Source organism: Lepidochelys kempii, chromosome 8, assembly GCF_965140265.1.
Source record: "Lepidochelys kempii isolate rLepKem1 chromosome 8, rLepKem1.hap2, whole genome shotgun sequence".
Lineage (NCBI taxonomy): Eukaryota > Metazoa > Chordata > Testudines > Cheloniidae > Lepidochelys > Lepidochelys kempii.
Window position 1 is genome coordinate 1,291,555 of NC_133263.1, and position 18,712 is coordinate 1,310,266.

General features: G+C 65.2%; 2 protein-coding genes across 21 annotated transcripts in view; one reads left to right on the forward strand and one right to left on the reverse strand.

Moving 5' to 3' along the window:
- HK3 (hexokinase 3) overlaps positions 1-2,955 on the forward strand; it is a 97,029-nt gene extending 94,074 nt beyond the window's left edge. For all 16 annotated transcript variants that reach the window (XM_073355116.1, XM_073355115.1, XM_073355120.1 and 13 more), the window contains 5 exons: positions 289-388; positions 819-1,002; positions 1,415-1,570; positions 1,761-1,994; positions 2,118-2,955. In XM_073355116.1, coding sequence (XP_073211217.1) covers positions 289-388; positions 819-1,002; positions 1,415-1,570; positions 1,761-1,994; positions 2,118-2,262 — 819 coding nt within the window. In that variant the 3' untranslated portion in view covers positions 2,263-2,955. The remainder of the gene's footprint in view (positions 1-288; positions 389-818; positions 1,003-1,414; positions 1,571-1,760; positions 1,995-2,117) is intronic.
- A 390-nt stretch (positions 2,956-3,345) lies between these two features.
- Positions 3,346-18,712, reverse strand: part of UNC5A (unc-5 netrin receptor A) — a 95,577-nt gene continuing 80,210 nt past the window's right edge. For 4 of the 5 annotated variants that reach the window (XM_073355133.1, XM_073355136.1, XM_073355134.1 and 1 more), the window contains 5 exons: positions 16,352-16,540; positions 15,807-16,106; positions 15,523-15,610; positions 15,219-15,387; positions 13,838-14,557 (listed from right to left, as the gene is read on the reverse strand). In XM_073355133.1, coding sequence (XP_073211234.1) covers positions 13,853-14,557; positions 15,219-15,387; positions 15,523-15,610; positions 15,807-16,106; positions 16,352-16,540 — 1,451 coding nt within the window. In that variant the 3' untranslated portion in view covers positions 13,838-13,852. Of the gene's footprint in view, positions 4,191-5,971; positions 6,151-6,770; positions 6,936-7,258; positions 7,409-13,837; positions 14,558-15,218; positions 15,388-15,522; positions 15,611-15,806; positions 16,107-16,351; positions 16,541-18,712 lie in introns of those variants that run through there. The other variant, XM_073355138.1, reaches the window with a different exon arrangement.

The following is an 18,712-nucleotide window of genomic DNA, read 5'->3' on the forward strand; positions in this document are numbered from 1 at the left end:
GGCATCGCGCCAGGAGCATCGGGCAGGGGGTTAGGTTGCCGGCGGGGCTCAGGGCTGTGTGATGCTCTGTCTCAGCCTGACGGTGCCTGGCGATGGCCTCGCACAGGACGCTGGCGTGACGGGGGCAGGGCCGGAGCCCTGTGGCCCTCGCCCCAGTCAGCAGGTGGGGAGCAGGTGGGGAGCAGAGGGAGGGGCCGTTTCCCAGGAGACGGGGAGGGCAGCGTGCCCGTGCCGTTGCCCTGGTGATGGGGAATTGTGTTACCGAGTAACGGGTCTCATTCTTCCTAGCATTTTGCGCTGGACGTGGTTGCCATAGTGAACGACACCGTGGGAACCATGATGTCGTGCGGCTACGACGACCCCAGCTGTGAGGTCGGCCTCATTGTGGGTAAGGGGCAGCCCCCCCCAGTGCCCAGCGGGCAGTCACACCCCCCCCAGTGCCCAGCGGGCAGGCGCACCCCCCCCAGTGCCCAGCGGGCAGGCGCACCCCCCCATGCCCAGCGGGCAGGCGCACCCCCCCCAGTGCCCAGCGGGCAGTCACACCCCCCCAGTGCCCAGCGAGCAGTCACCCCCCCCAGTGCCCAGCGGGCAGTTACACCCCCCCAGTGCCCAGCAGCCGGGGTGTGTGTGTGTTCAGAAGCTAGGACAGTGTTCAGCCCGCCCCACACCTGCCCCCCCAGCAGTGCTGGCCCCTTGGCATTGCCCCACTCCAGGGGCTAGTGCAGCAGGGGAGGGGTCTCAGCCCTGGGGTGGGGCTGCCCCAGCCGCATCAGCATGGCCAGGAAGGGGCCTGAGCTGATGCCCCGCCCCCCCCCCAGGCACGGGCACCAATGCCTGCTACATGGAGGAGCTGCGGAACGTGGGCACCCTGGCGGGGGGGGAAGGGCGGATGTGCGTCAACATGGAGTGGGGGGCGTTCGGCGACAACGGCTGCCTGGACGCGTTCTTCACCCCCTTCGACAGACAGGTGGACGAGGCCTCGCTGAACCCCGGCAGGCAGAGGTGGGCAGGGCCGGGGCCACACCAGGGCTGGGCTGGGTGGCAGGGGTGGGGCACTGGGGGCAGAGGGACAAAGCAGGGGCTGCGCTGGGGCCATACTGGGGTGGGGGGAACAATGGCCATGCCACGCCGGGCAGGGGCCCATGCCAGGCCTGGGCAGAGGCCGCACCGGGGCAGGCCTGGGCAGGGAGCTGGACTGGGGTGGGGAAGGGGCTGGCTGGGGCCATCGTGGGGCAGGGCAGAGCTGGCCAGGGGGTATACCAGGGCAGGCCTGGGGTGGGGGCTGTACCAGGGCAGGGCTGGCCAGGGGCTGTACCGGGGCAGGCCTGGGGAGGGGGCTGGGCAGGGGGCTGTACCAGGGCAGGGCTGGTCGGGGCCCCTGCAGCTGTGCTGACGGCCTCTCCTTCTGGGGCAGGTTCGAGAAGCTCATCAGTGGCATGTATCTGGGCGAGATCGTCCGGTACATCCTGCTGGAGCTCACGGCCAAGGGGCTCCTGTTCCGGGGCCGCCCGTCCCCCAAGCTTCAGACCCGGGACATCTTCCAGACCAAGTTCCTGTCGTCCATCGAGAGGTGAGCGCGGGGCGGGCGCAGGGGGGGGAGCGGGGCAGGCGCTGTGGGTGCTGATGGCTCCTGGGACGCCGACTGCCAGGCAGGGCAAAGGGCTCCAGCCCTAGCTGCGGAGGTGTTCCTGGGATGGCAGCATGGGGGGTGGGGGCGAGGGCCCGAGGCCGCGCTGACCGTGCCCCTGGTGTCCCCGCAGCGACGGCCTGGCCCTGCGGCAGGTGTGCGCCATCCTGGAGCAGCTGGGGCTGCACGTCACCTGCGAGGACAGCGTGCTGGTACGGGAGGTGTGCCAGGTGGTGGCCCGACGCGCGGCCCAGCTCTGCGGGGCAGGCGTGGCTGCTGTGGCGGAGAAGATCCGGGAGAACCGGGGCCTGGAACAGCTTTCGGTGACGGTGGGCGTGGACGGGACACTCTACAAGCTGCACCCACAGTGAGTGGGGGCGGGAGGGGCAGCTGGGCCTTGCTGGCACACGGGGGATCACAGAGGGTAGGGCGGGCAGTGAAGGGGGGCGGGTTGCAGGGCTTATGGCCTCACTCCCCCCTCTCTCTGCAGCTTCGCACAGGAGGTGCAGGGGACTGTGCAGCGCCTCGCCCCACGCTGCAGCATCACCTTCCTGCAGTCAGAAGACGGCTCGGGGAAAGGGGCCGCGCTCATCGCAGCTGTTGCCTGTCGTGTCGCCCACCACCAACGGGCCTGAGCCTGCCCGGTGTAGGGAGGAGCTCGGGGTCTCTGCAGGCCATTTGCACACACACCCTCCTCCACCCCCCGCCGAGGCTGCTGGGTGGGCAGGGACCGGAACCCCCCCCCCCATGGGGCAGTATCCTGTGACGAAGTGGGACTGTTCTTAATGTTTCCTCTGAATAGTGTGGGGGTGCCTCAGTTTCCCCTATACAGTTCTTGAGTGTCTGGGTGGTGGGGTAAGGGTGTATGATCACTGCAGAGCCCTAGAGAGCAGGTGTGTGCAGGGGTCTGGACACAGAGAATGGCCGACACCCTGTTTCCTGGCCACTAATGGCCTGGGCCCTTCCCCACTGCAAGGTGAGAGCTAAAGGGCTGGAGAACAAAGGAATCCAGTGACCTCCTGGCCCGGGAAAGGGACAAAGCCCAGAGGAGGGGGGGCTGGAGGGAGTTTCAGTTTGGGGCTGGCTGGGGACGAGGAGTGAAGTGCAGACGGGGTGTCTGGCTCACTGCCCCCCAAAATGGACCCGGCTGAGGGGTCCTGTTCTCTGCACCTACAAGCTATTACCAGCAGGACAGTGGGGTGGGAGGAGGTATTGTTTCATATTCTCTGTGCGTATATAAAGTCTGCTACAGTTTCCTCGGTATGCATCCGATGAAGTGAGCTGTAGCTCACGAAAGCTCATGCTCAAATAAATTGGTTAGTCTCTAAGGTGCCACAAGTCCTCCTTTTCTTTTTACAAGCTCTGTGTTAGACGATGTTCATGTCGTCTAATAAACCTTCTGTGTTACTGGCTGGCTGAGAGTCCCGTCTGACTGCGGAGTTGGGGGGCAGGACCCTCTGGCTTCCCCAGGACCCCGCCTGGGTGGACTCGCTGTGGGAAGTGCACGGAGGGGCAGAGGAGGCTGAATGCTCCGAGGTCAGACCCGGGAAGGTGGAAGCCGGGTGAGCTGTGTGTCCTGAAGACAGGCTGCTCCCAGAAAGGCAACTGCCCCAGAGTCCTGCCTGGCTTCATGGGGAGCAGATCCAGAGCATCGCCCGGGGACTCCGGGACACACCCCTCCCCGTCCCCTGTGCCTGGCGGCCGGCGCGAGCCCCAGCTAGCAATATAGATCCGATTTATTTACATGGTGCCCGCTAGCCCCCCGCCACGCGGTGCCCGCTATGTACATAAGGCCAAGTGTAAATACGCGAATGCACTTGAATACAGAATTAAAAACCGATCTTTACACAACATGGGACGGGGCCTGGCACCGCCTGGCCCCACACGGTTACAGCACGCACGACGCACAATGCCCGCTGCACACACAGCACCCGGATGGGCTGGGCTGGAGCCACGCTGCCCATCCCAGCACCCGCCAGAGCCTCCCACCCGCAGCCCCTGCCATGGCCTGTTCTTTGGCTCCAAGACGCCCCCCCTGGGGACTGGCTCTGGTGTCGGGCAGCCCCTTGGCATGCGGGGGGCGGAGGGGGCGGCAGGGGAGTCCTCAAGGGGCCCTGGGGCAGCAAGGGGCACAGCCCCCCACACTCAGTCAGTGCCAGCACTGGGGAGCTGGTGCCCACCCAGAGGTGGGGGCTGCAGCTGAGGGGCAGCCAGCTCCCTGCCCCCTGCACGGGCAGCAGGGGCACCAGAGACCCGGGCGGAGCAGCAGGGGCAGGAGCCCAGCACAGGCCCCCGGGGGTCGGAGCTGGCACCTCTGGGGCAGCAACACCCACACTGCTGCCCCGTGGCCTGTGCTCCCCGCTCCGCAGGGCCCCAGCCCCACCCCGCCCTGGCCCCTCAGCACTCGGCCTCCGAGACGGCGAAGAGGGCACTGTCCTGTTTGCCCACCTCAGCCACGGCTGCGGCCAGCTGTGCCAGGTTCCCGCTGGGGAAGTGCCGCGCCTCCCACAGGTTCAGGATCATGGCGGTCGGGCTGGCCTTCGAGGCAAAGAAGCTGAGATGGCTGCAGAGGAGAGGGGAGGGGGCGTTAGCCGGGCGCTCCATCCCCGCCCCCGCCCAGGGCACCCTCTGCTCTCACGGGCTGGTCGGCCGGGGGGGTTGGGTCCACAGGCCCAGGTGGGGCCCACTTCACCGAGTGGGGTATGCTGCCTGGGTCTCCTCCCAGGTGGGCCACTGCCCGCCCGCCCGTTCCAGGAGCCCTACCAGCTTCAGGGGGTGCAGAAAGTGGCCAAGCAGCCCTGCTCCCCGCCACCGCTCCCTGTGCTCTGCGCTGGCTCCTGGGGGCCGCGGCGGCTGGGTGAGAGGTCTGGCGCTGGGATCACTCCCTGCCCCCAGTGCTCTGCCCCCGGGATTGCTCCCTGCCTCCAGTGCCCTGCCTCCGGGATTGCTCCCTGCCTCCAGTGCCCTGCCCCCAGGATTGCTCCCTGCACCTGGTGCCCTGGCTGGAGGACGCTCCCTGCCCCTGGTGCCCTTACACCGGGATCACTCCCTGTCCCCAGTGCCCTGGCGGGGGGATGCTCCCTGCCCCCAGGATCACTCCCTGCTCCCAGTGCCCTATGTGACAAAGTGGGACTGTTCTTAATGTTTCCTCTGAATAGTGTGGGGGTGCCTCAGTTTCCCCTATGCAGTTCTTAAGTCTCTAGGGGGTGGGATGAGGGTGTATGATCGTTGCAGAGCCCTAGGGGGCAGGTGTGTGCAGGAGTCTGGACACAGAGAATGGCCGATACCCTGTTTCCTGGCCACTGATGGCCTGGGCCCTTCCCCCCTGCAAGGTGAGAGCTAAAGGGCTGGAGAACAAAGGAATCCGGTGACCTCCTGGCCCGGGAAAGGGACAAAGCCCAGAGGAGGGGGGGCTGGAGGGAGTTTCAGTTTGGGGCTGGCTGGGGACGAGGAGTGAAGGGCAGACGGGGTTGTCTGGCTCACTGCCCCCCAAAATGGACCCGGCTGAGGGGTCCTGTTCTCTGCACCTACAAGCTCTGTGTTAGACCATGTTCCTGTCGTCTAATAAACCTTCTGTTTTACTGGCTGGCTGAGAGTCACGTCTGACTGCGGAGTTGGGGGGCAGGACCCTCTGGCTCCCCCAGGACCCCATCTGGGCAGACTGGCTGTGGGAAGCATACGGAGGGGCAGAGGAGGCTGAATGCTCCGAGGTCAGACCCAGGAAGGTGGAAGCTGTGTGAGCTGTGTGTCCTGAAGACAGGCTGCCCCCTGGGATCACCCCCTGCCTCCCAGTGCCCTGGCAGGCGGGATGCTCTCTGCCCCCAATGCCCTGCCCCTGGGATCGCTCCCTGCCCTCAGTGCCCTGTCCCTGGGATCGCTCCCTGTGTCCTGCCCTGGGATCGCACCCTGCCCCCAGTGTCCTGGCGGGGGGATGCTCCCTGCCCTCAGTCCCCTGCCCCTGGGATCACTCCCTGCCCCCAGTGCCCTGTCCCTGGGATCACTCCCTGCCCCCAGTGCCCTGCTCCCAGGATTGCTCCCTGCCCCCGGTGCCCTGCCTACGGGATCGCACCCTGCCCCCAGTGTCCTGGCGGGGGGATGCTCCCTGCCCTCAGTCCCCTGCCCCTGGGATCGCTCCCTGCCCTCAGTCCCCTGCCCCTGGGATCACTCCCTGCCCCCAGTGCCCTGCCCCTGGGATCACTCCCTGCCCCCAGTGCCCTGCTCCCAGGATTGCTCCCTGCCCCCGGTGCCCTGCCCACGGGATCGCTCCCTGCCCCCAGTGTCCTGCCCCTGGGATCGCTCCCTGCCCCTGGTGCCCTGGCGGGGAGACGCTGTCTGCCCCTGTACCTGTCCAGGTGGAGTTTCTGGGCCAGCGTTCTCCAGTCAGCCCCACGGGCGCAGGGCGTGTCCAGGCTGCTGATGATCTTCTGGCGGATGAGGAAGGGGATCTTGAAGGCACTGGGGCCCACCAGGGCTGGGCAGCCGGCCTCGCTGTCGGGCACCAGCCAGTCCGAGAAGCTCGTGTCCTAGGTGTCCAGCAGGGAGAGGGGTGAGCAGGGAGGGGACCCACAGCCCCGAGCGGCAGGGCCCCAGGCCTGGAGGTGAGGCTGGGCGGCAGCACCCCCTGTAGATCTCACCTCTGCTGCCAGCTCCTGCGGGGGGGCTGGCACCCGCCTGCATCGTGGCAGCCTGGCCCTTGGGGCGCTGCTGCCCTCTCTCATCCGCTGTGCCCCGTGACCGGCGAGGGGCCATCCAGTGCCATGGCGATGGTCCGGGATCCCTGCTTCCCTGGCACTGGGGCCTGGCGCGTGCCCGCAGGCAGCCCCCCACCCCCGCACTGGCTACGGGGCAGCCCCCCCGCCCCCACACTGGGGCCTGGCACAAGCCCGCAGGCAGCCCCCTGCCCCCACACTGGCTCTGGGGCCTGGCACATGCCCGCAGGCAGCCCCCCGCCCCCACACTGGGGCCTGGAGCACGCCCTCTGGCAGTCCCCTGCCCCCACACTGGCTCTGGGGCCTGGCACATGCCCGCAGGCAGCCCTCCGCCCCCACACTGGGGCCTGGCACATGCCCGCAGGCAGCCCTCCGCCCCCACACTGGGGCCTGGAGCACGCCCACAGGCAGCCCCCCAATCCTGGCCCGCTCACCTTGGCGATATTGAGGTTGATGCTGAAGCTCTGCCCGTCGCCCTCCACCTGCCAGACCCAGACCTTGCAGGCCAGCTGGCAGGTGCTGGGGCTGAGACGCTCCAGCGTGAAGGTGCAGTGCAGGAAGGGCTGCAGCCCGCTCCACAGGTGGTAGAAGGGGATCTCCTGCGGCAGAGGGAAGCCGAGGGTCACTCCCGCCTGCCCTGGGTCTGCTACAGGGCTCTCGGGCTTCAGGGGAGGGGCAGGAATCCCCCCAGCCTCCCCAGGAAGCACCAGAGACCGGCCCCCACCCTGGCCGAGAGCAGGAGCTCGGGGCAGGATGGGGGGCAGGGAAGAGCAGGGCGTCCCTGCCAGCCCCTGGGGCTCCGTGCCTGCTTGGCCATGGCGCTGCTGCAGGACTCGCCTGTCCTGGCGTGGGCAGAGCTGGGCCTTGCCCTGGAGGCTGGCGGGGGCAGAGTGGGTGCCGTAGGCACAGCTGGCTCGCCCACCTGGTAGCTGGCGAGGAGTTTGCTCTTCCACAGCGAGCTGGGCATGTCGTGGATGGAGAGGCGCAGGTTGTGGTAACTGTCCTTGAAGTGCAGGACACGGGGGGCTCCGATCAGCTGCCCCCCCAGCTGCTTCTCCAGCTGCATCACCTCCTGTTGGGAGACGGACGCTCAGCCAGGGAGCGAGCCCCAGCCTGGGCCAGCCCCCAGCCCCAGCCGGGCAGCCAGCCCGGGCCAGCCCCTAGCCCCAGCCAGGCAGCCAGCCCGGGCCAGTGCCCTCTCAGCATAGGTCCTGGATCCGGCTGTGCCCAGCAGCTAGTGGGGGGAACAGAGTACCCCTCACCCCTCAGGTGCCTCCTGGCTGACCACCCCCCCCCCGCCCTAGGGTCCACAGCCTGTCCCCGGGCAGCCCTGGCCCAGTGACAGGGGTGGGCTGAGCAATGCAGCTCTGGGGGCCTCATGGCATGGGGGGAGCCCGTTGCCTTTCTCTGCAGGGCTCAACTCAACCCATCTAGGGCCCAGCCCTGCCAGGTCAGGGGGCAGCTGGGCACTGACCAGCACGGCCCTGCTGCCATAACGGTGCCAGGAGGGAGGGGAGATTGGCAGAACTGCAGGGTCTCAATGCGTGGATGAGAAGATGGGGTAGATTTATATACACAGAGAACATGAAATGATGGGTGTTACCATACACACTGTAAGGAGAGTGATCAGGTAAGGTGAGCTATTACCAGCAGGAGGGGGGGGGGAGGACCTTTTGTAGTGATAGGTTCCCCCCTCACACCCCACCCCGCTTACCTGATCACTCTCCTTACAGTGTGTATGGTAACACCCATTGTTTCATGTTCTCTATGTATATAAATCTCCTCACTGTATTTTCCACTGAATGCATCCGATGAAGTGAGCTGTAGCTCACAAAAGTTTATGCTCAAAGAAATCAGTTAGTCTCTAAGGTGCCACAAGTCCTCCTTTTCTTTTTGCAATTCTTACATTATGTAACAAAATTCTCTAACCAATTATATCCCACCACCTAAATTAATTTACACCTAGAAAAATTAATTACATAGCAGACAGAAACAATTAAAGAACCAGACAGAGATCATACAGACAAACAATAGGGAAGTGGGGACCATAAAAACAAAACAATAAAGAAATGAGGATTTCACAATCCCAACTATTGAGAAGTGATTTCTTGCCAGGCAGGTGCCATCAAACTAAGTTTTCTTTAATCATCTTAAGATCTGTTTCTTTATCTGGTGATGGGGGTACTATTAGGCCAGGATCTCCCTTTTAACAGCCTGATATGACATTGCTTTAATGTAATTTAGATAGAAAGTGAGGATGTGACTCCTGCTTCTTAGCTAATGGCTGCCGCTTGGCTGCTCTTTTAATCTGGCTGCAAACGAAGGCCTTAAGCCAGGCGTTCTCAAATTGGGGGTCGGGACCCCTCAGGGGGCTGTGAGGTTATTACATGGGGGGTCACAAGTTATCAGCCTGCACAAACCCTGCTTTTCATCCAGCAGTTATAATGGTGTCAAATATATAAAGAAGTGTTTTTAATTTATAAGGGGGGGTCTTGTCACGGAGTCCCCGGGCGATGCTCTGGAACTGCTACCTAGTAAAGGGGAGAGGATAGACGTTGATAAAGTGCAGGTAGGAACTGAGGAGAAACAGTCAAATGAAAGAGTCCCATTCAGTTACCTCACATGAAGCAGACAACTCAATACTGACAACTATAGACATGCTAGAAATGAGGTAAATACTAAGATGCGTGAACTCGAGTGCTTGGTATTAAATGAGGACATTGACATAGTCGGCATCACAGAAACTTGGTGGAATGCCGATAATCAGTGGGGCACGGTAATACCAGGGTACGAACTATATAGGAATGACAGAGTAGATCGCACTGGTGGGGGAAGCGGCTCTGTCTGTGAAAGAAAGCGTGGAGTCAAATATAGAACAACTCTTAAATGAATCAAACTGTCCCATAGAATCTCTCTGGATAGAAATTCCAGGCTTGACTGACGAGTATAGCAGCAAGGATATACTACTGACCAGGGTGGTGACGATGATTGTGAAATGCGCCGGGAGAGTAGAGAGACGATAAAAACAGAAAACAGAATAATAACGGGGGATTTAAACTGTCCCCACATTGACTGCGTCCATGTCCCCTCAGGACGGGATGCAGAGATCACATTTTCACACACGATCCATGACTGGAACCCACCAGAGGGGAGGCAATTCTTGATTTAGTCCTAAGTGGAGCACGGGATCTGGTCCAAGAGGTGACTAGAGCTGGACCGCTCGGTGATAGCGACCATAATGTAACTACATTTAACATCTGGGGGGGAGGGAGGGGACACCAAAGGAACCCACCGCAGCAGCATTTAACTTCACAAGGGGGAACGTCACAAGAATGCGGCGGCCAGGGAAACGGAAATTGAAAGGAGCCCAAGAGTGAAATGCCTCAAGCTGCACGCAGGAACCCGTAACAGAGGCTCAAACTACCTGCACACCCTAAATAAAAAACCAGTAAGAAGTCCAAAAAAATGTCAGCGTGGCAAACAGCAGAGTCTCAGAGGTTGTTAGAAGCAAAGAGGCACCCTTTAAAAATTGGAAGTCAACTTCTGCTGAGGAAAATAGCAAGGAGCATAAACTCTGGCGAGTCAGGTGTAAAAGGACTCGCTGGATGCCAGGGTACGAATCACTCGCCCTTGCCCTTGCCCTGTTCTGTTCACTCCCTCTGAAGCACCTGGCAGTAGCAGCTGGCAGCAGACAGGACATGGGGCTGGACGGGCCATTGGGCTGACCCCGTGTGGCCGTTCTCACGTAGATGGGAAGGGAACTGGCTGGGGGGCTAGGAACATGACTAAGGGCCAGAACCCTGCCAGGACTGGAGTAGCAGGGAGCTCCCCCCATGACAGCACTCCCACCCTGCTCCCTACAGCACCCCCTGGTGGGAGAGGCTGGGGCTGGAGTGGCCGGGAGTGCCCCCAGTGCCAGAGCTCCCCCCGCTCTCCATGTGCCCCCCGGATCTGGCACAGACCTCTCTCAGCTGGGCTGGGGGCACCGGCTCCTCTTTGGCAAAAGTGAGTCGGGGACAGGGCTGGGGGCAGGGCTGGGGTCAGAGCAGGGGTCAGGGCAGGGCTGACAGGCAGGGCTGGGGTCAGGCCGGGGGTCAGGCTGTGGGGCAGGGAAGGGTGGGGGTCAGGCTGGGGGGCAGCGCAGGAGGCAGGGCAGTGGGCCAGGCTATGGGGCAGGCCGTGGGGCAGACTGGGGGCGGTACCTGCAGCACGTCGGGGGTGTCGCGCAGGCAGTACATGCGGACGCTGTGCTCCAGGGAGCTGCAGGAGGCCGGGCGGGGGGCAGGCCGGGGGCAGGCTATGGGGCAGGCCGTGGGGCAGGCCGTGGGGCAGGCGGGGGGCGGTACCTGCAGCACGTCGGGGGTGTCGCGCAGGCAGTACACGCGGACGCTGTACTCCAGGGAGCTGCAGGAGGCCGGGCGGGGGGCAGGCCGGGGGCAGGCTATGGGGCAGGCTGTGGGGCAGGCCGTGGGGCAGGCCGTGGGGCAGGCGGGGGGCAGTACCTGCAGCACGTCGGGGGTGTCGCACAGGCAGTACACGCGGACGCTGTACTCCAGGGAGCTGCAGGAGGCCGGGCAGGGGGCAGGCTATGGGGCAGGCTGTGGGGCTGGCCGTGGGGCAGGCCGTGGGGAGGCGGGGGGCGGTACCTGCAGCACGTCGGGGGTGTCGCGCAGGCAGTACACGCGGACGCTGTACTCCAGGGAGCTGCAGGAGGCCGGGCGGGGGGCAGGCCGGGGGCAGGCTGTGGGGCAGGCCGTGGGGCAGGCCGTGGGGCAGGCGGGGGGCGGTACCTGCAGCACGTCGGGGGTGTCGCGCAGGCAGTACACGCAGACGCTGTACTCCAGGGAGCTGCAAGAGGCCGGGCGGGGGGCAGGCCGGGGGCAGGCCGTGGGGCTGGCCGTGGGGCAGGCCGTGGGGCAGGCGGGGGGCGGTACCTGCAGCACGTCGGGGGTGTCGCGCAGGCAGTACACGCGGACGCTGTACTCCAGGGAGCTGCAGGAGGCCGGGCGGGGGGCAGGCCGGGGGCAGGCTGTGGGGCAGGCTGTGGGGCAGGCTGTGGGGCAGGCGGGGGGCGGTACCTGCAGCACGTCGGGGGTGTCGCGCAGGCAGTACACGCGGACGCTGTGCTCCAGGGAGCTGCAGGAGGCCGGGCGGGGGGCAGGCCGGGGGGCAGGCCGTGGGGCAGGCGGGGGGCGGTACCTGCAGCACGTCGGGGGTGTCGCGCAGGCAGTACACGCGGACTCTGTGCTCCAGGGAGATGCAGGAGGCCGGGCGGGGGGCAGGCCAGGGGCAGGCCGTGGGGCTGGCCGTGGGGCAGGCCGTGGGGCGGTACCTGCAGCACATCGGGGGTATCGTGCAGGCAGTACACGCGGACGCTGTGCTCCAGGGAGCTGTAGGAGGCCGGGCGGGGGGCAGGCTATGGGGCAGGCTATGGGGCAGGCCGTGGGGCAGGCCGTGGGGCAGGCGGGGGGCGGTACCTGCAGCACGTCGGGGGTGTCGCGCAGGCAGTACACGCGGACGCTGTGCTCCAGGGAGCTGCAGGAGGCCGGGCGGGGGGCAGGCTATGGGGCAGGCCGTGGGGCAGGCCGTGGGGCAGGCGGGGGGCGGTACCTGCAGCACGTCGGGGGTGTCGCGCAGGCAGTACACGCGGACGCTGTACTCCAGGGAGCTGCAGGAGGCCGGGCGGGGGGCAGGCTGTGGGGCAGGCTGTGGGGCAGGCTATGGGGCAGGCCGTGGGGCAGGCGGGGGGCGGTACCTGCAGCACGTCGGGGGTGTCGCGCAGGCAGTACACGCGGACGCTGTACTCCAGGGAGCTGCAGGAGGCCGGGCGGGGGGCAGGCCGGGGGCAGGCTGTGGGGCAGGCCGTGGGCAGGCCGTGGGGCTGGCCGTGGGGCAGGCCGTGGGGCAGGCCGGGGGCGGTACCTGCAGCACGTCGGGGGTGTCGCGCAGGCAGTACACGCGGACGCTGTGCTCCAGGGAGCTGCAGGAGGCCGGGCGGGGGGCAGGCCGGGGGCAGGCTATGGGGCAGGCCGTGGGGCAGGCCGTGGGGCAGGCGGGGGGCGGTACCTGCAGCACGTCGGGGGTGTCGCGCAGGCAGTACACGCGGACGCTGTACTCCAGGGAGCTGCAGGAGGCCGGGCGGGGGGCAGGCCGGGGGCAGGCTATGGGGCAGGCTGTGGGGCAGGCCGTGGGGCAGGCCGTGGGGCAGGCGGGGGGCGGTACCTGCAGCACGTCGGGGGTGTCGCGCAGGCAGTACACGCGGACGCTGTACTCCAGGGAGCTGCAGGAGGCCGGGCGGGGGGCAGGCTATGGGGCAGGCTGTGGGGCTGGCCGTGGGGCAGGCCGTGGGGCAGGCGGGGGGGCGGTACCTGCAGCACGTCGGGGGTGTCGCGCAGGCAGTACACGCGGACGCTGTACTCCAGGGAGCTGCAGGAGGCCGGGCGGGGGGCAGGCCGGGGGCAGGCTGTGGGGCAGGCCGTGGGGCAGGCCGTGGGGCAGGCGGGGGGCGGTACCTGCAGCACGTCGGGGGTGTCGCGCAGGCAGTACACGCAGACGCTGTACTCCAGGGAGCTGCAAGAGGCCTGGCGGGGGGCAGGCCGGGGGCAGGCCGTGGGGCTGGCCGTGGGGCAGGCCGTGGGGCAGGCCGTGGGGCGGTACCTGCAGCACGTCGGGGGTGTCACGCAGGCAGTACACGCGGATGCTGTACTCCAGGGAGCTGCAGGAGGCCGGGCGGGGGGCAGGCCGGGGGCAGGCTGTGGGGCAGGCTGTGGGGCAGGCCGTGGGGCAGGCGGGGGGCGGTACCTGCAGCACGTCGGGGGTGTCGCGCAGGCAGTACACGCGGATGCTGTGCTCCAGGGAGCTGCAGGAGGCCGGGCGGGGGGCAGGCCGGGGGCAGGCCGGGGGCAGGCCGTGGGGCAGGCCGTGGGGCAGGCGGGGGGCGGTACCTGCAGCACGTCGGGGGTGTCGCGCAGGCAGTACACGCGGACGCTGTACTCCAGGGAGCTGCAGGAGGCCGGGCGGGGGGCAGGCCGGGGGCAGGCTGTGGGGCAGGCCGTGGGCAGGCCGTGGGGCTGGCCGTGGGGCAGGCCGTGGGGCAGGCCGGGGGCGGTACCTGCAGCACGTCGGGGGTGTCGCGCAGGCAGTACACGCGGACGCTGTGCTCCAGGGAGCTGCAGGAGGCCGGGCGGGGGGCAGGCCGGGGGCAGGCTATGGGGCAGGCCGTGGGGCAGGCCATGGGGCAGGCGGGGGGCGGTACCTGCAGCACGTCGGGGGTGTCGCGCAGGCAGTACACGCGGACGCTGTACTCCAGGGAGCTGCAGGAGGCCGGGCGGGGGGCAGGCCGGGGGCAGGCCGGGGGCAGGCTATGGGGCAGGCTGTGGGGCAGGCCGTGGGGCAGGCGGGGGGCGGTACCTGCAGCACGTCGGGGGTGTCGCGCAGGCAGTACACGCGGACGCTGTACTCCAGGGAGCTGCAGGAGGCCGGGTGGGGGGCAGGCCGGGGGCAGGCCGGGGGCAGGCTATGGGGCAGGCCGTGGGGCAGGCCGGGGGCGGTACCTGCAGCACGTCGGGGGTGTCGCGCAGGCAGTACACGCGGACGCTGTACTCCAGGGAGCTGCAAGAGGCCAGGCGGGGGGCAGGCTATGGGGCAGGCTGTGGGGCAGGCCGTGGGGCAGGCCGTGGGGCAGGCGGGGGGCAGTACCTGCAGCACATCGGGGGTATCGTGCAGGCAGTACACGCGGACGCTGTACTCCAGGGAGCTGCAAGAGCCCGGGCGGGGGGCAGGCCGGGGGCAGGCTGTGGGGCAGGCCGTGGGGCAGGCCGTGGGGCAGGCGGGGGGCGGTACCTGCAGCACGTCGGGGGTGTCGCGCAGGCAGTACACGCGGACGCTGTGCTCCAGGGAGCTGCAAGAGGCCGGGCGGGGGGCAGGCCGGGGGCAGGCTGTGGGGCAGGCCGTGGGGCAGGCCGTGGGGCAGGCCGTGGGGCGGTACCTGCAGCACGTCGGGGGTGTCGCGCAGGCAGTACACGCGGACGCTGTACTCCAGGGAGCTGCAGGAGGCCGGCGCGAAGAGTAGGAGCTTGAGGCGCTTGGCGGCCGCCATGCTGAGCGACTCCCCGACCAGGGCGAAGCGCCCCAGCTGCTCCGTGAAGACGTAGGCGGCCTGGCCCTCCAGCTGGCAGAAGTAGAGCCCCGAGGCCGGCTGCTCCCCGACCTGCAGCACGTCCTGCGGCAGAGACCCACCGCTGGGCACGTGCCCGCCCGGCCCCTCAGCCCTGCTGGGGGGCTCCGAGCGGGGACCCTCCCGCTCCCCCTGCCTGGGGGGCTCTGACCAGGGACCTGCCCCTTCCCGGGGGGCTCCGAGAAGGTACCCTCCCCCTGCCTTGGGGGGCTCCGAGCAGGGACCCTCCCCCACCCCCTGCCCCAGGGGGCTCCGAGTGGGGACCCTCCCCCTGCCCTGGGGGGGCTCCGAGCGGGGACCCTCCCCCTGCCCCTGCCCAGGGGGCTCCGAGCGGGGACCCTCCCCCTGCCCCGGGGGGCTCCGAGGGGGGACCTGCCCCTGCCCTGGGGGGTCTCCAAGCAGGGACCTGCCCCGAGCTGGGCTCACCCACCCCCTGCCCTGGGGAGCTCCAAGTGGGGACCTGCCCCTGCCCTGGGGGGCTCCAAGCAGGGCTTGCCCTGGGGGGCTCAGTCAGGACCCTCCCCCAGCCGGGCTCACCTTTCCAGTGCCCTGGGAGGCTCTGAGCAGGGACCCCGGGCCTGGCTGGTTTCTTTCCCAGACTGTGTCGGGGGAGGGGAGGGCATGTTCACCCCTGTGAGTGCCTTCGGGGTCCCTTCGGCACCACCAATGTCAGCCCCCCCTTGTGGGCCCCGTCCTGGGCACTCACCTCCCAGGTGCCCTCACACGACTGCTTCTTCAGGCGGATGCTCCAGTCGGCGGCGTTGGCCTCCACGCAGTGCCCCAGGGCCAGGATGGCGGGGCGCGTGAGCAGCACCCCCGGGGGCCCGCAGCTGACGATGGGGCTCAGCAGGGTCTGGCAGCCGGCGAGGGGCAACCTCCACAGGGAGAGGAGAGAGGATGGGAGAGGGGTGAGACGGGGGCACTGCCAGGGCACGGGGCTGGCGCCAGCTGCAGGGAGCTCCATGCCCGTGGCGCAGGGGCTGGCAGAGCTGCAGGTTTAAAACGCCTACCTCGCGTCCTCCTGCTTGTGCAGCGTCAGGTAGACCTCGTAGATCTTCCCCCGCGGGATGGCGTCAGGCGGGATGAGCAGGCTGATCCCTGCAGCAGGGCAGATGGTGCGGGTCAGCGGGTGCTGCCCTGATCCCAGCACCACCCATGGGGCCCGCCAGTCTTTCTGGCTCCAGCCCTGCCCCGTGCCACCCATGGCTAGCCCCGACACCCCACAGCACCCACTGCCTGGTGGGCAGGGGGACGGACTCCCCAGGGTGCCGCCCCACCCCCGCGCCAGCCGCACCTGTGTTGGGGATCAGGAGCCGCCCCCCCAGGAAATTGAAGGTGCCGTAGGCCATGTTGGCAGCGCCCCGGGGCAGGGAGCGGAAGCAGCTCTGGGCGGCGAAGCGCGAGACGAAATCCACGCCCTCAGCGGCGGGCGAGCTGTGGTGCAGGGTGTGGCGTCCGGTGCCCAGGGGGCTCAGCAGGTGCCCGTTGCTGAGCTGGAACTTGCTGTGCCTGTCCTGGCGTGAGCACAGGGAGCCCTGGTAGGTCATGGTGGTGGTGCTGAGGTCGGGCTGGATGGTGAGCAGGTGGGATGTCCCTGTGAGCGGGCAGAGGGTGAGCAGGTCAGAGCTGCCCCCACATGGTCAGGGGGCTCCCGAGGGGCAGAGAGCCCCACCCCCAGGGCAGGGAGGTCCTGCCCCTTGCCCAGGCCAATGGGAAGGGTTCTGGGCCCGGCTCTGTGCCAGCAGGCTGGCAGGGACGAGCCCTCCGGGACCGTGCTGCCCATTCCCGTGGCAGCTGCACCCCGCCCAGCGCTGCCCACGCCCCCCATGCCGCACGCACCTGCCTTGGCTGGCTTGCTGCTGACGGGCTGGAAGCCGGCGGTGAGGATGGATGAGTCGGCCACGTCAGGGTCCAGGCCCCCCTTCTTGCGGCAGCAGACCAGGACCACCACGAGAAGCAGGAGCACCAGGCAGACGGCCACGGCCACGAGCCCCACGTACAGCGCCACGTCCTCGGGGCCAGAGGCAGCTGGGGGGAGAACTGCACTGAGCCAGGCTTTGCTCCGGCCGGAGCTGCGGGGGCCTGTACTGCAGCGCCCCCCACAGGAGGGGACAGGCAGGTGCCCAAGGAGGCTGGGGCTCGGCGTGAGGGTGTATCCTTGCGCAAGTGCCCGATCAAGGCTCAGGCCTTCTGTGGGGCTTGTGCCAGGGCCAGGCTCCCTACTGGGCCCCTGTGACTTTATGAGTGTAATATAATATCTCACTGAGAGGTGACAGGGCCAAAAAGAGTTAATTACCTCCCAGACTGCCCTGACCCAGGGCTGAGCTTTAAAGACTGATTAGGGAGAGATGGAAATGAACAGAGCTGTGAAATGCAGCCAGCATGGTGAGAGAGAGAAGGGGAGACGCTGGCTCAGGGCTTGTGATGTCAGCAAACGAGTCTTGTCTATGGCTGTGGCTTTGATTCGAAGATCAAAAGAAAAAAGGAGGAATATTAACATTTAGGAAGACACTGGAGGGCCATAGTATTATTGTAAATATGTCTCTTTGAAGGTTGTGGTAACTGGTGTCTGAACTGCTCAATGGATGAATGACCCTGTGCTAATTGCCAGGATGTTTGGGAGAAGGAAGCTTGAGCCGATTGTTTTCTCAGGCCAAAAGGCTGCTCAAAATGTATAAAAACCCTGGGACACGAACCTTCTTCATCTCCGATCGGCTTTGGGTTTCAAGAGGGGGAAACCTTAAGCCACAAGAATTGAGATCCCCAGTCACTGACTGAAGCCACCCTGAAGATCGACATTGGACTGTAACCTCTGGACTATTTCTAAAAGGACTTTTGGCAACTACAAGCTCATCTCTGCTCTGTATCTGGACCTCAAGAATTGAACTCAAGTCTGTCTGTATATTGCTCTTTCAACTAACTCTCTCTCTTTTCTTTTTTAATAAATGTTAGTTTAGTTAATAGGAATTGACTGTAAGCGTGTATTCGGGGTAAGATCGAAGTTATAGCTGGACCTGCGTGTGGGGCTGATCCTTTGGGGCTGGAAGAACCTTTTCTTTTATATGACGAGAAAAGATTTTCAGTGATCATCATCACATCTGACAGGTGTGTCTGGATGGAGGCCTGAGGCTGGGCACATTAAGGGAACTGCATTATTTGGACGTCTGAGTAACCAGGGAGTACTATAGAAGCTGTTTTGGGCTGGCTGGGTAAATCTAAGTGTTGGACTATCCACCAGCCTTTGGGGTTTGTCTGCCCCGTTCTGTTTGCAGTTCACCCTAACTGAGTGACCTCAGCTGGCTCCCACAGGCACCATTGTCACAGCCCCACCCCTGGGACCTGCGTTCGCAGAGCGGCTCTGTCCACATGGGAAGCGCAGCTGAGGCCGTGTGAGCATTGGCCTGACATAGAATCACAGGACTGGAATGGACCTCGCGAGGACATCTAGTCCAGACCCCTGCACTTTTGGCAGGACTCAGTATTATCTAGACCATCCCTGACAGGTGTTTGTCCAACCTGCTCTTAAACATCTCCAGTGATGGAGATTCCACCACCTCCCTGGGCAATTTATTCCAGTGCTTAACCACCCTCACAGGAAGCTTTTCCTAACGTCCAACCTAAACCACCCTTGCTGCAATTGAAGCCCATTGCTTCTTGTCCTGTCCTCAGAGGTTAAGGAGAACAATTCTTCTCCCTCTTCCTTGTAACAAACTTTTATGTACTTGAAAACTGTTACCATGTCCCCTCTCAGTCTTCTCTTCTCCAGAGAAAACAAACCCAGATTTTTTAATCTTCCCTCATAGGTCCTGTTTTCTGGACCTTTCATCATTTGTGTTGCTCTTCTCTGGACTTTCTCCAATTTCTCCACATCTTTCTTGAAATGTGGCGCCCAGACCTGGACACAATATTCCAGTGGAGGCCTAATCAGCACAGAGTAGAGCGAAAGAATTACTTCTCGAACTCAAATGTGAAATTGCAGAACTACTAACTGTAGTCTGTAACCTATCATTTAAATCCGCTTTTGTGCCAGATGACTGAAGGTTAGCTAATGTGATGCCAATTTTTAAAAAGGTATCCAGAGGTGACCCTGGCAATTACAGGCCAGTAAGCCTGACTTCAGTACTGGGCAAACTGGTTGAAACTATAGTAAAGAACAAAATTGTCAGACACAGAGATGAACATTGTCAGGCATGCAGATAA